The following is an 18761-nucleotide window of genomic DNA, read 5'->3' as shown; positions in this document are numbered from 1 at the left end:
CCAGCAACTAAGGACAAAAAGACACAAGATTAAATATACTAGGGAGAGGGAGAATAACAAGACATAGGTGATGGCTGTCAGGGACAGGTGAAAATAATCAATGATCAGCACTGAGGCGATGGAGCATCCATCAGGTGAGCTGGTGATGCCAGGGAGACTTGAGGCAGCTGCAGCTCAGGATGGACAGGAGGTGATTGCAGCCCAGCCGGAACTGGAGGTGGCTGCGGTGGCCCCGCCAGAACAGGAAGAGGCTGTAGCGGCGGCCCTGCCGGGACTAGAGGTGGCACCAGCAGCAGCCCCGCCGGAGCAGGAAATGGCCATAGCCCCACCGGAACAGGAGAGATGAAGGCTGGGTTACTGGGCAGTTACTGGGCATCTGTGGCGCTGGACAGCTGAGAGGACAGCTGAGAGGCGTGATGTCAGCGACAGCCGTGCTTGCATCTGGGAAGCTTCTCAGATAATGACGTAGGGGCTGGCTCAGGCAGGGAACAGGCTGGCTGAGAAGCAGGCTTCAAGCTAGCATTGCTTGGGGAATCAATATAGGGCTGCAGGCTTCTATTTAGGTTGGCAAGCACTGCCAAGGTCTAAGAATTTTGGGCCTTGACAAAATGTTTTTTTCCATTAAAGAATGAACAAATAGTCTGCACTTTAAATCAAAGCAGCCTTCAATGGATGATCCTACTTGCTCCAATTCAGAGCTCACCCTCTTCAGCTCCTCTAAAACAGAAAAGTATGCTGGGTCCTACTGGCTGGTTTGTTCTGTCACAGTTCAAGAACTTACTGGCTTGGACGCAAGCACAGACAATGCAGAGAGCATGGAGCAGTTAAGTGATATTTAATAAACAAAACAAAACCAACAAAAGCTTACACCAGTGTAACACAGGGCACGAGCAACAAGATTTTATAAGAAAACACTAAGGTAAAGACAAACCGATGAGTACGAAACAGCAACTATGGAGGGAAAGACACAGGGTTAAATACACTAGGGAGAGGGAGAATAACCAGACACAGGTGAGGGCAGTCAAGGGAAGGTGAAAATAATCAGTGATCAAAAAGAGCTGGAAAACAAACAGAAACAGGAAGTTAAGAACAGCAAAGACACACAAGGGAAGACACACCAAAATAAAACAGAAAGTGACTAAGAAAAATCCAAACCATGATACAAAATCCAATAATCAAATAAAAATTTAAATTACTGACTTAGCATAGTGTGGTGGAGACTAAATTTCATTAAACAACAATGTGTGTTTCTGTATCATTTCCTGTTAAAGTCTTGTTGCTGGTGTTTTCCCCATCAGATGTTTTTTAGAGTTCTGTTCTGGCCTAAAGGCAATAATATAGCACTTTGGGAAGAAAATGCATATCAGCAAACCAAAACTGGAGGCCAGGATGGCAAATATCTCCACAGCTACAGTGAACTTCCCAGGAGAGCTGACATATGCTGGGATAAATGTGATCCAGACTGCACAGAATATCAGCATGCTGAAGGTGATCAGTTTGGCTTCATTAAAGCTGTCTGGCAACTTCCTGGCAAGAAAGGCAAGTATAAAACACAAGAAAGCAAGAAGTCCGATATAACTCAAAACAGCCCAGAATCCAACAGCTGAACCCAGCGCACACTCTAAGATGATCTTTTCTTTATAGTACTTCATGTTCATCTTTGGGAATGGAGGGTTGATTGTCAGCCAGAGTATACAAATCACAACTTGAATGAGGGTGAAAGTCAGAACACTGAGTCTCTGCTGTGTAGGACCAAACCATTTCATCACATTGCTGCCTGGAAGTGTGGCTCTGAAGGCCATCAAAACCACTATAGTTTTCCCCAGAACACAAGAGATACAGAGGACAAACGTGATCCCGAACGCTGTGTGACGCAGCATGCAGGACCACTCAGAAGGCTGTCCGATGAAGGTCAGAGAACACAGGAAACACAGTTTTAATGAGAATAGAAGCAGGAAGCTCAGTTCAGAGTTGTTGGCTTTTACAATTGGAGTCTCTTTGTGAGTCCAAAAAATCACTAATGTCAGAAGAGATAAAAATACACCAACACAGCTGAATCCAGTTAAAAGTGCGCCCATGATCTCTTTGTAGGAAAGGTATTCAACTGGTTTTGGAAGACACTGATCTTTCTTTACATTTGGCCAGAATTCAGGAGGACAGATCAAACAGTCTGGGGAATCTAGAAAAAGGAGTGAAATCATACAGAAATGCCATCATTACTCCAAAGTGCAATACAATACACGTGTGGTGGAACTTGTGTGTGATTTTGCACAAAGGTTATCAAACTTCAGAAACACTCTGATTCTGTTTCCTCCACCCACAGTAGTGTTAGTGGGGATGGGAGGAGGAGATGAGGATGAGGAGATGGAAAAGGGACAGCCGAAGCTTCACCTCGATCCGGCTCAGGTGGGTGTTCAGCCGGTTTGAGTTGCAGCTTCGCGGCGAGACTGAGTCGGCTCACCTCTCCTCTTGACCACAGTGTCTTTCCCCCGCTCCTTTCTACTGGCTCCTACTTCAGGATATTCAGCCAGTTGAGCTGCATAATAATGCTGACAATGATGAATTATCATGCACTACATAAATTCAAGGTATTTTTTTGCAGGTGTTCATGTAAAATAAACTATTTACACATGACGGCTGCTTTGGGGATGCCTGCTGTTTCCATATATTGTGGGCTCTCACACCTTCACTTCTTGAACCAGGAGATCTGTCTCCTCGCTTGAAAGCCTTTTCTCTTTGTTTCCTCCTGCTAAATCAACCATCATTTTGCCAACACTTGCCCTCCAAGTGTTAATTCTTAAAGGTGATTAGAACTGACTTTTTTGGATTGGTATATTGCATGTTTGGCCTAAAACTCACCCATGAATTAATACATTTGTGCACAGCAGATAGGTTTATCCCACTGTGCAGTGCAGACACAAGGTGTGGGACAGGGCAGGATGCCCCTGCACCCTTTTCATAATAAAAGGTGGATTTAGACACGCCTTCAATAAATTAAAAGCTTTTCCCCTTGCACTTTGAACTTGAATTTACGATCAGCGCAAGATAGGGCCCTGAGTGTTGGTCTACAAATCTTGCATTTGTACTGTATTCAATTGAACATAGGTCAAAGAATTATTTGCAGATCATTGCATACTGTTTTTATTTACATTTTACAAAATGTCCCAATTTTTTGGGAATTGTTCTTTTACTCATATGCCATTCAATCTTGAACATGAATCAATTCAGTTCTGAAATCCTTACTCACTTGTCTGATTACTTATTGTTCCCTCAGGGCACTCAAAGCAGTCGAAACAGCACACAGGCTTAAACTTGTTTATGGCCTTACGGGTCCCTGGTGGGCATGGTTCTCTGCATACAGACCTTGGCACCTGATGAGGTAAAACACTGCATGTAAAACCTGAATTTGCAATGTTTACAAAGTTTATATGAAGTCAAGATTGTCATTCAGCTGTGAAACAACCAAAATGAAATGACATTCTGATACTGATACTATGTCTCCACCCTACACATTATGTATGTGAAGGAACTGACCCCCACAGAGAGTGTTAATGTAGACATAACCAACATCATATGAGGTGACCACAATAGTCTCACTACTTAGAGAACATGGATTAAACATGCTACTTTCTATTCACTTTACCTCTGTATTTTCAGTGTGGTCACTGTAGTGACCACAACAAACATACAGTAGGTTTCCGAGATAGTCTCAGCACTTAAGGAACTTGGGTTAAACATCCTACCATCTGTTCATTTTACCTTATGACTGTTTCCTCCCCAAACAATTTTGGTGTTGTCTTTTAGTTTGAATTGCCTCCCCTCTGGAAAAGAGGTATCATATTGACCAATATTTACAATCTCAACAGAGCCATCCTCTTTCATCTGCCAGTTAACTAAGTCATACTGGGCAACCGAGTCTCCATTTTCATCAAAGAAAACCTTGGCTCCATTTGGTGTTGTGAAGTTCACATATTTTATGTGTTCCAAGACCTACAGAGAGACAATTCAGAATACATACAACATGCAAGCACAAAAGAATTCATCAAGGCATTTGATGTTCAAATGGAGCCCTCAATGAATGGCTAATATTTTTTTGCAAACGCCACAAAAAACAAAAACACTAAGGGCCTCAATTACTAAGGTCCCAAATAAAGAGTGCTAAATTGCACATGCTTTCTTACATATTGCACATTTGTTTGATGTAAGTTTTGTGGGCAATCAACCAAAAATAGTTGCATAAATGACAACAGGTGCAAACACTGGGGAGACAGCAGTAATTATATGATGGTTTTGCATGTATTACAGGTTTCCGCCATGGAGAGTTTGGATGGAAAGCAGAATGACTGCAAGTGCAAAATGAGATTTGATCTCACGGAGGTGTTAGTGGAAGAGGCAAATATTAGACATATTGTCAAGCTAAAGCAAAAAAGCCAAGAACAACAAATGAAATAGAGAGAAGATGGCAAGATATCAGGCAAATAGCAAAATTCAATCAGAAGAGACTTCACTCTGAGAGCATGAAATATATTTAATTGAAATGTACACAATCTGGATGAGAAATGTGCAAAGTGTTAGGTGATTAGATTCCATTGTGACGTCATTATGCATAAGGGGGTAGTAAAGACACAATTAATGTAGGAACCCCCCGATGGAGTCTAGACACTGGTGGTGATAAAGGGATAGTTGAAGGTCAGGATGTGATGAGGACTGGACTTCTGATGAGCTGAAGCTGGGCACTGGATATGAAGAAATGGAGGTGAATGGGGAGGTGGAGGGTTGCAACGATCTGGCTGGCCAACTGAAAAGTAAACACCCATAATCAGCTGATTGCAAATAAGCAGGAAAGAGAAAGAAAGTTGTCAATGAATGACTCGTAAAGATAGTCTTCCAGATTGAACTTACGCTGAATTTTATAAAAATTGGCTCATAAATGAATATAATTAAAAATAAACAAATAATAATAATAATAATAATAATAATAATAATAATAATAATAATAAAATCCATTGTGCATGGGGTGCGAGCTGTGTCCTCTGTGGCCCGACTACTCTGGTCGCGTACACCAGGCAGCTGGTCAACCCTGTATCTGGTCTAATACTGGCAATAAACGCCCTGGCAAGCGGGCTCAAAGCTGGGGCACAGGCAGTGGTGAGGTCTCAAAGTCAAACTGGGCCCACAGTGGTTGGGGACTGGAGGAGGAGGGCAGGTGATTTGGGGAGAGGGGAGCAACCGTTGCGGCAGTGATGCACAACCTGCCAAAAAACCTCAGTTAAAAATGTAATGTTGGTGAAAAGAAAAAAAATAGGAGGACATAAAAAAGGTCAGGTCAGGTGTTAATTTTCTTCAGGCTTCAGTGACTGCGGATGTTCAGTTTTGTTTGGCTGCAAATAGGCTGCAATAAATTTATGTTTAATCTTGGTGTTTTTCTGCAACAAGGACAACTGAATGAAAATAAAAATAAATGCATCCCACAAACAGCTCATGTGAAATTACTTTAAATTAGAGTGTCTCCTCATCGCCACAGTAACAGCGGCCATCTATGCACACTGCTGGCCTGATTAGCACCTTCCTTTCAAATGTATCAAATACATATGCAGTCACAGTCTCCACAAATTATTTTCAGGCTTGGTAATTTGCAGTACGTGCACTGTTTGCATTTTCCCCTCCCAGTATTTTACACACTAAGGTAGAAATGTCCTATATTGCAAGTTCATTAAGGCAAACATACTAAATAGGTAGTGCGTGTTGTGTTGCACATTTGAAAGATGCAAACTTTTCACATATTTTTACAAACACAAACCTGTAGTACATCAGGCTAAGTAAGTAAGTGAATTAACCAGAACTTACTAGCTTTGGTTGAACTTCATTCTTGTTCACACAGGGCTTTCCTGTGGTGGGATTTGAGCCATTTTTACACTGCAGTAATGCATGAAGGGCATATGCCACCAAGTACACAGCTTTGTACACATTATTCTCAGCCCTGAAATGTGTCACATCTGTGTAGTCACTGGAGACTGTCCTGAGATCCTCTGTGCCAGTGCACATAGCAGAGGTATTTGATGGAGGGAAGCTGCAGTCAAAGAACTTCTCCCAGACAGCTTTAACTACAGCACTCTGTGGTTCATCAGAAGGTTTCAAGCTGAGTAAGAATTCACCAAGACCTGGTATGGATGCTTGAGGGAGGGCAAAGCCCATTGCCCCCTGTAAAATGCCCTTTCTCTCAACAGAAGCCAGGTCTGCTTGTGTGATCCAAGATTCACTGCCAAGCCACTGCTTTCCTGTTATGTTATAATTCTCTATATTTGACAGGAATGGTATGGAAAAAGACAAGGACATAAACAACAGGACCACCTTTGATGATGATTTCCTCAGTGTCTTGACAATAGCATCCAAATTTGGGAGAGATTGAAATGTCTTAGAGTAAGGTAATCTGTATTCAACACATATTTCCTCTTTCTTTGCTTCCTGAGTGAATTCAGCTGAACCTTGATCTGCGTACAGTTCTTCAGAATAAATAATCCCCACCCAGCGCCAGTCAAAGTATTTCATAAGCTGCACCAGACCGATGATTTGGAAGCGATCACTTGGCACAGTTCTGAAGAATGTGGGGTATAGTCTTTTGTCACTCAAACAAGCACAGGTTGAAAAATGGCTAACCTTCAAAGTAAAAAAAGTGATAATACAATAAATATATATATAATTTTAAAGTTGGACAGGACAGTGAAAATTGTACATTTTGCAGTTATTTCCCAATCATTTCTTCTCACTTGTGCAATGGATAGCGGGCTTAGTATCGTATTTATATCTTTACTCATTCCAGAGGATGAGTGGCCTAATAAAGCCTGCATCTGACCACCACAGTTCTTTGAATCCTCTCCATTTACAGCCTCTATGGCTGCTCTTATTATGTTTTCCTCACCACAGCCGTCTGACAGCATATAGCCCAGACTCATACCGGGAAGGAGCTCACTGCCTCTGTTGATCTCCTCCACAGTAAAAATCAAAGTCCGGGCAAACTTCAGTTCCCTGTCATTCCATCTGCAAGTATTGACACATGAATAATAAACAGATTATTACAGCTTATCTTTATGCAGTACATCAGGTCTCCACATAAAACATATTATTTACCACTAATACTGCGTATAATTTTTTGCATATGTAAACATTGTCACTTACCTTTTGCAGTATGTATATGGAAGTGCCTCGTAGCCATTATCCATCAGTGTGTATCCACGGCTCATAGAGAAAACTCCTCCAATATTAAAATCCCCTTCTTTTGAAAATTCCACAAACCCTGTCTGCCCAATCAGTTTGCATGTTTGGTTCTCTGACTCTATCCTTGCCAGCAGAGTGAATAAAACGACAGTGATCCAAACCATCATGAGCCACCCTCCCCTTCACTGAAGTAATTCTGACCTAGGAGCTGACCTTTATAGCTTTTTTTTCATCATAAGGAAAACAGCACCCACAACTATGATAATAGCGTTTTTGATGCATTGCTACATGAACTAGTGCATCAAACTCTTCATTTCACATGAACACGGGTACAGTAGGTGGCTACTTCAGCTGACTGGATGGACACACAACAGTGATTGCAAAACAAAGGTTTTCAGATCACTGAACTATATCAAAGAAATTTCCATTTTGAAGTTTTAATTGTTTTACTTTACTTGATACACGGTGACAACTCCTTGATTCTGCATTTATGACACAGGCACCTTATGAAACAGTAATTAAAACTATAAATAATCTCACCTCTGTCAACTTTGATATAAAATACAAAAAGATATAATGAAAATTTCATGAGTGCATGTGGCAAAAAAAACAAAACAAAACAAAAAGAAACCTCCATATTAGTTTGACTGATGGCGAGTTGTGTGGCCATGAACGGTGTGAGGAGAACATGCAGCAAACCATGATCAAGACCCTTCTCTTTCAAAGTTTTCTTGCGGTTACCTAAGTTATATATTGTTTATTATATTCAAAATCAACAAAAATTCACTGTTAAAAAAAATGAAACATTCACTTTTTCGTACGTTACTTGGTTACCCCACTTAACAATTGCAAGTTGAAACTTTTTGATTGAATGCTGTAACGAGTCTTTTATAGACACAAACTTTGTGTCCAACATGGATATAATACATGTACAAACAAAATACCATAATCAAATAAAAATTGCAACAACCAAGTTAGTGTAATGTGGTGGAGACTAAAGTTCGTTAAGCAACTTCTTGTGTTTCTACGTCATTTCCTCTTAAAGATTTCTTGCTGGTATTTTTCCCATCAAATGTTTTTTAGAGTTCTGTTCTGGCCTAAAGGCAATGATATAGCATTTTGGGAAGAAAATGCATACCAGCAAACCAAAACTGGAAGCCAGGATGGCAAATATCTCCACAGCTACAGTGAACTTCCCAGGAGAGCTGACATATGCTGGGATAAATGTGATCCAGACTGCACAGAATATCAGCATGCTGAAGGTGATCAGTTTGGCTTCATTAAAGCTGTCTGGCAACTTCCTGGCAAGAAAAGCAAGTATAAAACACAAGAAAGCAAGAAGTCCGATATAACTCAAAACAGCCCAGAATCCAACAGCTGAACCCAGCGCACACTCTAAGATGATCTTTTCTTTATAGTACTTCATGTTCATCTTTGGGAATGGAGGGTTGATTGTCAGCCAGAGTATACAAATCACAACTTGAATGAGGGTGAAAGTCAGAACACTGAGTCTCTGCTGTGTAGGACCAAACCACTTCATCACATTACTGCCTGGAAGTGTGGCTCTGAAGGCCATCAAAACCACTATAGTTTTCCCCAGAACACAAGAGATACAGAGGACAAACGTGATCCCGAACGCTGTGTGACGCAGCATGCAGGACCACTCAGAGGGCCGTCCGATGAAAGTCAGAGAACACAGGAAACACAGTTTTAATGAGAATAGAAGCAGGAAGCTCAGTTCAGAGTTGTTGGCTTTTACAATTGGAGTCTCTTTGTGAGTCCAAAAAATCACTAATGTCAGAAGAGATAAAAATACACCAACACAGCTGAATCCAGTTAAGAGTGCGCCCATGATCTCTTTGTAGGAAAGATATTCAACTGGTTTTGGAAGACACTGATCTTTATTTACATTTGGCCAGAATTCAGGAGGACAGATCAAACAGTCTGGAGAGTCTAGGAAAAGGAGTGAAATCATACAGACATGTCATCATTACACCAAAATAAAATACAATACACCTGTTGTAGAACTTGTGTGTGATTTTGCACACAGGTTATCAAACTTCAGAAACACTCTGATTCTGTTTCCTCCACCCACAGTAGTGTTAGTGGGAATGGGAGGAGGAGATGAGGATGAGGAGAAAGAGGAGAAGGAAATGGAGAATGGGCAGGAGTGAAGCTGTACCTCAATCTGGCTCAGGTGGGTGTTCAGCCGGATTGAGCTGCAGCTTCGCGGCCAGACTGGGTCGGCACGCCTCTCCTTTTGACCACAGTGTCTCTCTCCCCTGCACCTGCCCACTGGCTCCTACTTCAGGATATTCAGCCAGCTGAACTGCATAATAATGATGACGATAATGAATTATCATGCACTACATAAATTCAAGGTATTTTTTGCAGGTGTTCATGTAAAATAAACTATTTACGCATGAAGGCTGCTTTGGAGGTGCCTGCTGTTTCCATATATTGCTTGTTCTCACACCTTCACTTCTTGAACCAGGAGATCTTTCTCCTCACTTGAAAGACTTTTCTCTTTGTTTCCTCCTGCTAAATCCCCTGTGATGCTGCCAAAGCTTACGCTCCAGGCACACCTGGTTCTGAAAGGTGATGAAAACTGACTTTCTGATTGGTACACTGCATGTTCAGCCATAAAGACACACAATAATTAATTAAGGCACTTGTGCACAGCTGATAAGGGTATCTCGTTGTCCACTGCGAGTGCAAGGGGTGGAAAAGGGCAGGATATCCCTTCACCCCGTCACAAGAAAAGGTGGATTTAGACACACCTTGAATAAATGAAAACCTTGTCGTTTTGCACTTTGAATTTGCACTTTACATCAGCATAAGACAGGGCCATGAGTGTCATTTATAAAAAAAAAAAAAAAAAACAGAAAAAAAAGTTTATCAATTTCAGCATTAAATATTTTGTCTTTGTACTGTATTCGATTGAATTTAGGTCAAAAAGTATTTGCAAACCATTGCATCCTGTTTTCATTTATATTTTACACAATGTACCAATTTTTGTGCAATTCTTTTGTTACTCATATTTCACTCAGTCTAACAACAATAACCATGAAATAATTCAGTTCTGAGTAGCTCAGTTGGTAGAGCATGCGCCCCATGTTTGGAGGCTCTGAGTTCTCTTTGGATTTGACTCCCGCTTGTGGCCCTTTGCTGCATGTAATTCCCCCATTTTCTCTCCCCATTTCCTGTCATTTCTTCAGATGTCCTAATAATTTAGGGCATAAAACAACCCCAAAAATATTAACAAAATGGTGACATTCCTACTCACTTGTCTGATTACTTATTGTTCCCTCAGGGCACTCAAAGCAGTCGAAACAGCACACAGGCTTAAACTTGTTTATGGCCTTACGGGTCCCTGGTGGGCATGGTTCTCTGCATACAGACCTTGGCACCTGATGAGGCAAAATACTGCATGTAAAAACTCAGTGAAACAAAATATTTTGTATATTACTCAACCTGCAATGTTTACAAATTTCATATGAAGTCAAGATTGTAATTCAGCGACCAAGATAAAATGAAATGACATTCTCCAACATGTTGATACTACGTCTCCACCCTACATATTACTTATGTGAGGGAACTGACCTCCACAGGGAGTGTTAATGTAAATATAACCAACATCACGTGAGGTGACCACATCAAAATGTACCAAGATAGTCTCGCTACTTAGAGACCCTGCGTTAAACATGATTCTTTCCATTGATTTTACCTTATCACTGTTTCCTCCCCAAACTATTTTGGTGTTGTCTTTTAGTTTGAATTGTTTCCCCTCTGAAAAAGAGGTATCATATTGACCAATATTTTCAATCTCAACAGAGCCATCTTCTTTCATCTGCCAGTTAACTAAGTCATACTGGGCAACAGAGTCTCCATTTGCATCAAAGAAAACCTTGGCTCCATTTGGTGTTGTGAAGTTCACATATCTTATGTGCTCCAGCACCTACAGAGAGACATTTGGCAGACTTTAGCATGCATAAAACATCCAAGCAAAAAATAATCCATCAAGACGTTTTGGTAGAATGCATAATGCATAGCATCATTTTCTTCAATAACCTCAGATAAACACAAACACTAAATACCTAAATACTACATGAGAATAGTATGCCTAAGTAAATTAACCAGAACTTACTAGCTTTGGTTGAACTTCATTCTTGTTCACACAGGGCTTTCCTGTGGTGGGATTTGAGCCATTTTTACATTGCAGTAATGCATGAAGGGCATATGCCACCAAGTACACAGCTTTGTACACATTATTCTCAGCCCTGAAATGTGTTACTTCTGTGTAGTCACTGGAGACTGTCCTGAGATCCTCTGTGCCAGTGCACATAACAGAGGTATTTGATGGAGAGAAGCTGCAGTCAAAGAACTTCTCCCAGACAGCTTTAACTACAGCACTCTGTGGTTCATCAGAAGGTTTCAAGCTGAGTAAGAATTCACCAAGACCTGGTATGGATGCTTGAGGGAGGGCAAAGCCCATTGCCCCCTGTAAAATGCCTTTTCTCTTGACAGAAGCTAGATTTGCTTGTGTGATCCAAGATTCACTGCCAAGCCACTGCTTTCCTGTTATGTTAAAATTCTCCACTTTTGACAGGAATTGTGTGGCAAAAGACAAGGGCATAAACAACAGGACCACCTTTGATGATGATTTCCTCAGTGTCTTAACAATAGCATCCAACTTTGATAAAGTTTGAAATGTCTTAGAGTAAGGTAATCTGTATTCAACACATATGTCCTCTTTCTTTGCTTCCTGAGTGAATTCAGCTGTACCTTGATCTGCATACAGTTCTTCAGAATAAATAATCCCCACCCAGCGCCAGTCAAAGTATTTCATAAGCTGCACCAGACCGATGATTTGGAAGCGATCACTTGGCACAGTTCTGAAGAATGTGGGGTATAGTCTTTTGTCACTCAAACATGCACAGGTTGAAAAATGACTGACCTTTGAAAGAAAAGAAAAAAAACAAATTAAATGCAATAAATAGATATAGAATTTTAAAGTTGGACAGGACAGTGAAAATTGTACAATTTGGAGTAATTTCTAAGTCATTTCTTCTCACTTGTGCAATGGATAGCGGGCTTAGTATCGTATTTATATCTTTACTCATTCTAGAGGATGAGTGGCCTAATAAAGCCTGCATCTGACCATGGCAGTTCTTTGAATCCTCTCCATTTACAGCCTCTATGGCTGCTCTTATTATGTTTTCCTCACCACAGCCGTCTGACAGCATATAGCCCAGACTCATACCGGGAAGGAGCTCACTGCCTCTGTTGATCTCCTCCACAGTAAAAATCAATGTCTGGGCAAACTTCAATTCCCTGTCATTCCATCTGCAAGTATTGACACATGAATAATAAACACATTATTATAGCTGATCATTTTGCAGTACATCAGGTCACCACATAAAACATATTATTTTCCTGTCATACTGTCTATAATTTTTGCATATGTAAGCATTGTCACTTACTTTTTGCAGTATGTATATGGAAGTGCCTGGTAGCCATAATCTTTCAATGTGTATCCTCGACTCATCGAGAAAACTCCTCCTATAATAAAATCCCCTTCTTTTGAAAATTCCATGAACCCTGTCTGCCCAATCAGTTTGCATGTTTGGTTCTCTGACTTAGTCCTTGCTAGCAGAGTGAATACGATGACAGTGATCCAAACCATCATGAGCCACCCTCCTCTTCACTGACGCAAATCAGACTTGAGAGCTGACCTTTATATCTTTTTTCATCATAACGGAAGCATCACTCACACCTATTATTATTTAGGTTTTCATTCGTTACTACACTAGAATCTTAATTTGGTGATTGACATGTAGAAAAAAGGAGGTTTTCACCTTTTTTTCTGAGAATCAAGACAAGTTCTTCTAAGGTAGTTAATTTGTGAAAAGTTGTGGTTACATTCTATAGTGTATGAGAAACTAGATAAGTTACATTACTTCACACACAAGAAAAGATTGACTTCATTCAAGAACTATCAGGAATGCATAAAAATTAACAATATGTCTTGCATGACTTGATAAATAATAATAGCAATAATAATAATAATAATAATAATAAGCATAATCACCATATTATTGTTATTGTTATTGTTATTGTTATTGTTATCATTATTATTATTATTATTATTATTATTATTATTATTATTATTATTATTATTATTATTATTATTTGTACTTGTGTGTCTCTTTCATAGTTTCCAAATAACATAAATTTGGTTTTGGCCATCCATCACCCTGGATTATATTTAATTATGGGGCATAACCAGGCAAGCTGGTGTGTCTTAAAGCTGTAGTATGCAATTTTTTTTTGCATCAATGAGCAGTAATTCCATAATAATATTTCAGCACATTGTCAATCAAGTACTTTGGGGGAAAAATAGACTTATGCACCTCTTTTTGGCTCTGTTTTCAGGCTTTAGGAAATCTGGCCCATGACAATAGATTTAACCAATCACAGGTCATCTCAGAGACCAGACATTCCTATAAGTCAGGGTACAATGGAATTATCAGAAAGATAATCTTAAAAAGAGTCCAGCTAATGAGCAACATGCTCAGCCCAGCCCAGCTGTAGTTGACTTGCTCAGATTTTGTTGATTTGGTTGTTTTTCTTTGATTTTTGTGCATCCACAATGGTTAAGTAGGCTACGTAGTCTCTGTGCCGTTGCTGTGTCTGCCTTCCTGCCTGCTCGATCTGCAGCTTCAACAGCTTCTGTCAAAATAGGCTCAGCATGTATTTGAAGCAGAGCAAAGTTGAGAGCCCCTCCTGAGATACACTGTGGGGCTTCTAGCAAAATCACAAGTGCTGTGTATAATACACAAAATCAGCTTCAGTGGCCACAATGCAGCCGTAACATGATGCCTAAGTTACCCAACTAAACAATCACAAGTTGAAACATTTTGGATGAATGTCATTAAAAATGTTGTATCCAAGATGAATAGAATGCATTTACAAACTGAAATTTCATATATTTTAAACATTGCCGTATTTATGATCAAATAAAAATAGAAAACAAGGCCTGAATCAATGTATACAATTTATTAAACACATAACAAGTAAAAGATTACAAGGTACCACAGTGTCTTGTGTTTCTACATTATCTGGCAGACTATACAGCAAAAATGGTTTATTTGTTGTCACACTGAGGCCATTCATTTTGGAGGACACATACTTTACAGATTAAATAGTTCTTGCTGGTATTTTTCCCATCAAGTGTTTTTTAGAGTTTTGTTCTGGCCTGAAGATAATAATATAGCACTTTGGGAAGAAAATGCATACCAGCAAACCAAAACTGGAAGCCAGGATGGCAAATATCTCCACAGCTACAGTGAATTTCCCAGGAGAGCTGACATATGCTGGGATAAATGTGATCCAGACTGCACAGAATATCAGCATGCTGAAGGTGATCAGTTTGGCTTCATTAAAGCTGTCTGGCAACTTCCTGGCGAGAAAAGCAAGTATAAAACACAAGAAGGCAAGAAGTCCGATATAACTCAAAACAGCCCAGAATCCAACAGCTGAACCCAGCGCACACTCTAAGATGATCTTTTCTTTATAGTACTTCATGTTCTTCTTTGGGAATGGAGGGTTGATTGTCAGCCAGAGTATACAAATCACAACTTGAATGAGGGTGAAAGTCAGAACACTGAGTCTCTGCTGTGTAGGACCAAACCATTTCATCACATTACTGCCTGGAAGCGTGGCTCTGAAGGCCATCAAAACCACTATAGTTTTCCCCAGAACACAAGAGATACAGAGGACAAACGTGATCCCGAACGCTGTGTGACGCAGCATGCAGGACCACTCAGAGGGCCGTCCGATGAAGGTCAGAGAACACAGGAAACACAGTTTTAATGAGAATAGAAGCAGGAAGCTCAGTTCAGAGTTGTTGGCTTTTACAATGGGAGTCTCTTTATGAGTCAAAAAAATTACTGATGTCAGAAGAGATAAAAATACGCCAACACAGCTGAATCCAGTTAAAAGTGCACCCATGATCTCTTTGTAGGAAAGGTATTCAGAGGGTTTTGGAAGACACTGATCTTTCTTTACATTTGGCCAAAATTCAGGTGGACAGATCAAACAGTCTGGAGAATCTGAAAAAGAAGTGAAATCAATTATTATCTCACACACACACATTCATTAGTACTGGTACTGGCAGATCAGGAGCCTTGAGGGATCACTCAGGGCTAATCAGTTAGAACTGAAGACAACTCCTTGATGAGAGGTGGAACATTTTCAAGAACCCCACCAGACTCAGCTGGCTACGATAACCCTCTCTACGAAAGCTGTGACCTGGATAGCTGAGAATCTTCACAGATGTGTGTAAAAGTAAAGTAAAAATACAGTTACTTTACAAAAACATGTACTCAAATAGAAGTAAAAGTGGGCATCAAAATAACTAGTTGTGTAAGAATAGTCTGAAATTCTATCAAACACAGATGGTCTTTCTCAGGTAAAGATAAAGATGTAACATTCACTTTTATTTGTGTGAAGAAATTACAAGTCATCATCTCCTGATTAGACAACCTGCCACATATACTCCAGTACAATATTCTCAGTCATCAACAGTAATTTAACACAAAACTGACACAGCTGAAAGCCAATATGAAACAGTAAAATAATGCAGACACCTAAAAGTAATACCGCGCCAGAGGAGAGAAACTACATTTCAAAAGATATAGATTCTGTTAAAAGCTACAAAATTACTGAACATAAGAGACTTTCAGAAACGTCTTTCTCCCTGCTCTCATGTATACACATGAGCTGAGAGTAAATGTAACTCATTACTACCCACCTCTGCATTTTATCACTCTTTTTAATTTTTCCTTATAATATACATCAATGTTTTCAAATTGAAAAACAAATCCTTACTCACTTGTCTGATTACTTATTGTTCCCTCAGGGCACTCAAAGCAGTCGAAACAGCACACAGGCTTAAACTTGTTTATGGCCTTACGGGTCCCTGGTGGGCATGGTTCTCTGCATACAGACCTTGGCACCTGATGAGGCAAAATACATCATTTAAAAACTCAATGAAACAAAGTGTCTTTTTTGTCTATCACCAATTGCAATATTTATACAGTCCCCATAAAGTAAAGATCGATACCCAGCTGTGAAAGGACCCTGATTAAATAGAAATGACATTTTCTATTGCATCAAGACTGCATACACTACATATTCCATATGTGCCACTGGGCAGCTAACATGCATATTGCGGTGACCACAGTAATAAGTAGGGCACTGAGATAGTCTTGACACTTAGAAAACCTGGGTTAAACATGCCACCTTCCAATCACTTTACCTTAAGACTGTTTCCTCCCCAAACTATTTTGGTGTTGTCTTTTAGGTTGAATTTTTCCCCCTCTGGAAAAGAGGTATCATATTGACCAATATTTACAATCTCAACAGAGCCATCTTCTTTCATCTGCCAGTTAACTAAGTCATACTGGGCAACCGAGTCTCCATTTTCATCAAAGAAAACCTTGGCTCCATTCTGTGTTGTGAAGTTCACATATCTTATGTGTTCCAAGACCTACAGAGTGACAATCACTACATTGTTAGCATATATACAACATACAAGCAATACCTAACTATTTTATTTTCACATTAACAACAAAAAATAGAAATACTAAATACTATAAGTTCCTCAATATATTAACCACAACTTACTAGCTTTGGTTGAACTTCATTCTTGTTCACACAGGGCTTTCCTGTGGTGGGATTTGAGCCATTTTCACATTGCAGTAATGCATGAAGGGCATATGCCACCAAGTACACAGCTTTGTACACATTATTCTCAGCCCTGAAATGTGTCACATCTGTGTAGTCACTGGAGACTGTCCTGAGATCCTCTGTGCCAGTGCACATAGCAGAGGTATTTGATGGAGAAAAGCTGCAGTCAAAGAACTTCTCCCAGACAGCTTTAACTACAGCACTCTGTGGTTCATCAGAAGGTTTCAAGCTGAGTAAGAATTCACCAAGACCTGGTATGGATGCTTGAGGGAGGGCAAAGCCCATTGCCCCCTGTAAAATGCCTTTTCTCTCAACAGAAGCTAGGTCTGTTTGTGTGATCCAAGATTCACTGCCAAGCCACTGCTTTCCTGTTATGTTATAATTCTCTATTTTTGACAGGAATGATTTGGTGTAGGACAAGGACATAAACAACAGGACCACTGTTGACGAGGATTCCTGTAATGTTTCTACAATAGCATTCAGTTTGCCTTCAGATGTCTTAGAGTAAGGTAATTTGTATTCAACACATATGCCTTCTTTCTTTGCTTCCTTTGTGAATTCATCTGTGCCTTTCTGTGAGTACAGACCTTCAGAGTAAATTATTCCCACCCAGCGCCAGTCAAAGTATTTCATAAGCTGCACCAGACCGATGATTTGGAAGCGATCACTTGGCACAGTTCTGAAAAATGTGGGGTATAGTCTTTTGTCACTCAAACAAGCACAGGTTGAAAGATGGCTTACCTTAAAAAAACAAAATAACATACTTTTTTCAAAGATTGCAACAACAATAACCAAATACAATCATGAAAATTTGACAGTTTGCAGTTATTTCACTAATCATTTCTTCTCACCTGTGGAATGGATAATGGGCTTAGTATTATGTTTATGTCTTCACTCACTCCAGAGGATGAATGACCTAAGAGAGCCTGGATCTGACCACTGCAACCCTGTGAATCCTCTCCATTTACAGCTTCTACAGCTGCTCGTATCAGGTTTTCACTCCCACAGCCATTGTACAGCTTATAGCCCAGACTCACACCGGGAAGAAGCTCCTTATCTCTGTTGATCTCGTCCACAGTAAAAATCACAGTCCGGGCAAACTTCAATTCCCTGTCATTCAACCTACAAATAGTGTCAAGTGTTCACACATTACTGATAAACAAGTCATTACAGCTAATCATTTTTGGATACATCAGATCAGCACATAAAACATGTATTTTTTCTCAAGCATTACATACATTTTTTTTTACATATTGTAAGTATAGTTACTTACTTTTTGCAGTATGCAGATGGCAATGCCTGGTAGCCATTATCTATCAGTTTGCGCGTACTACTCATAGAGAAAACTCCTCCTATAATAAGATCACCCTCTTTTGTAAATTCCATGAACCCTATCTGCCCAATCACTTTGCATGTTTGGTTCTCTGAATTTGTGCTTGCCAGCAGAGTGAATAAGACAAGACTTACCCAACCCATCACGAGCCACCCTCCCCTTTACTGAAGCAATTCTGACCTAGGAGCTAGTCTTTATAGCTTCTTCTAACATAAGAAAAACATCACCATCCAATGTGAGCATACTCTCAATCCTCTCAAGAGTATTGACTTTTTCATGCACCACTACACTTTTAACAATGTGATGCTGCTGATTGAAATATAGATGACAGATGGCCTGATTTTATTTTTTTTTTCTGACAATTAACACAGTATTAAAGTAATGAAGTACCGAATATATAATAGATACATGTTGTAAGATATAGTCCTTTGTACCATATAAATCTGCAATTATGACATGA

At 39.9% G+C, this 18761-nt stretch overlaps 3 protein-coding genes across 3 annotated transcripts; all 3 read right to left on the bottom strand.

Annotated features, from left to right (window-relative positions):
- Positions 1-1265: 1265 nt before the first annotated feature.
- On the bottom strand, positions 1266-7220 carry LOC146328846 (extracellular calcium-sensing receptor-like). Its single transcript, XM_084716693.1, has 6 exons — positions 7177-7220; positions 6768-7038; positions 5863-6657; positions 3760-3990; positions 3248-3371; positions 1266-2179 (listed from the first exon to the last, which is right to left on the bottom strand). The coding sequence occupies exons 1-6, from the start codon at positions 7218-7220 to the stop codon at positions 1266-1268; spliced, it is 2379 nt and encodes a 792-aa protein (XP_084572819.1).
- Positions 7221-8254: 1034 nt separating this feature from the next.
- On the bottom strand, positions 8255-12763 carry LOC146328845 (extracellular calcium-sensing receptor-like). Its single transcript, XM_084716692.1, has 6 exons — positions 12699-12763; positions 12291-12561; positions 11378-12172; positions 10943-11173; positions 10502-10625; positions 8255-9168 (listed from the first exon to the last, which is right to left on the bottom strand). Exons 1-6 carry the CDS (start codon positions 12761-12763, stop codon positions 8255-8257), a joined length of 2400 nt encoding a protein of 799 aa, XP_084572818.1.
- A 1496-nt stretch (positions 12764-14259) lies between these two features.
- LOC146328844 (extracellular calcium-sensing receptor-like) lies at positions 14260-18434 on the bottom strand. Its single transcript, XM_084717844.1, has 6 exons — positions 18242-18434; positions 17820-18090; positions 16906-17709; positions 16538-16768; positions 16112-16235; positions 14260-15329 (listed from the first exon to the last, which is right to left on the bottom strand). Exons 1-6 carry the CDS (start codon positions 18352-18354, stop codon positions 14416-14418), a joined length of 2457 nt encoding a protein of 818 aa, XP_084573970.1. The 5' UTR covers positions 18355-18434; the 3' UTR covers positions 14260-14415.
- Positions 18435-18761: the final 327 nt, after the last annotated feature.

This window comes from Lutjanus erythropterus, chromosome 4 (genome assembly GCF_056507025.1).
Source record: "Lutjanus erythropterus isolate fLutEry1 chromosome 4, fLutEry1.hap2, whole genome shotgun sequence".
Taxonomy (NCBI): Eukaryota; Metazoa; Chordata; class Actinopteri; order Lutjaniformes; family Lutjanidae; genus Lutjanus; species Lutjanus erythropterus.
Note: the sequence above shows the minus strand (reverse complement) of the source record. Positions and strands in the feature narration are given on the sequence as shown.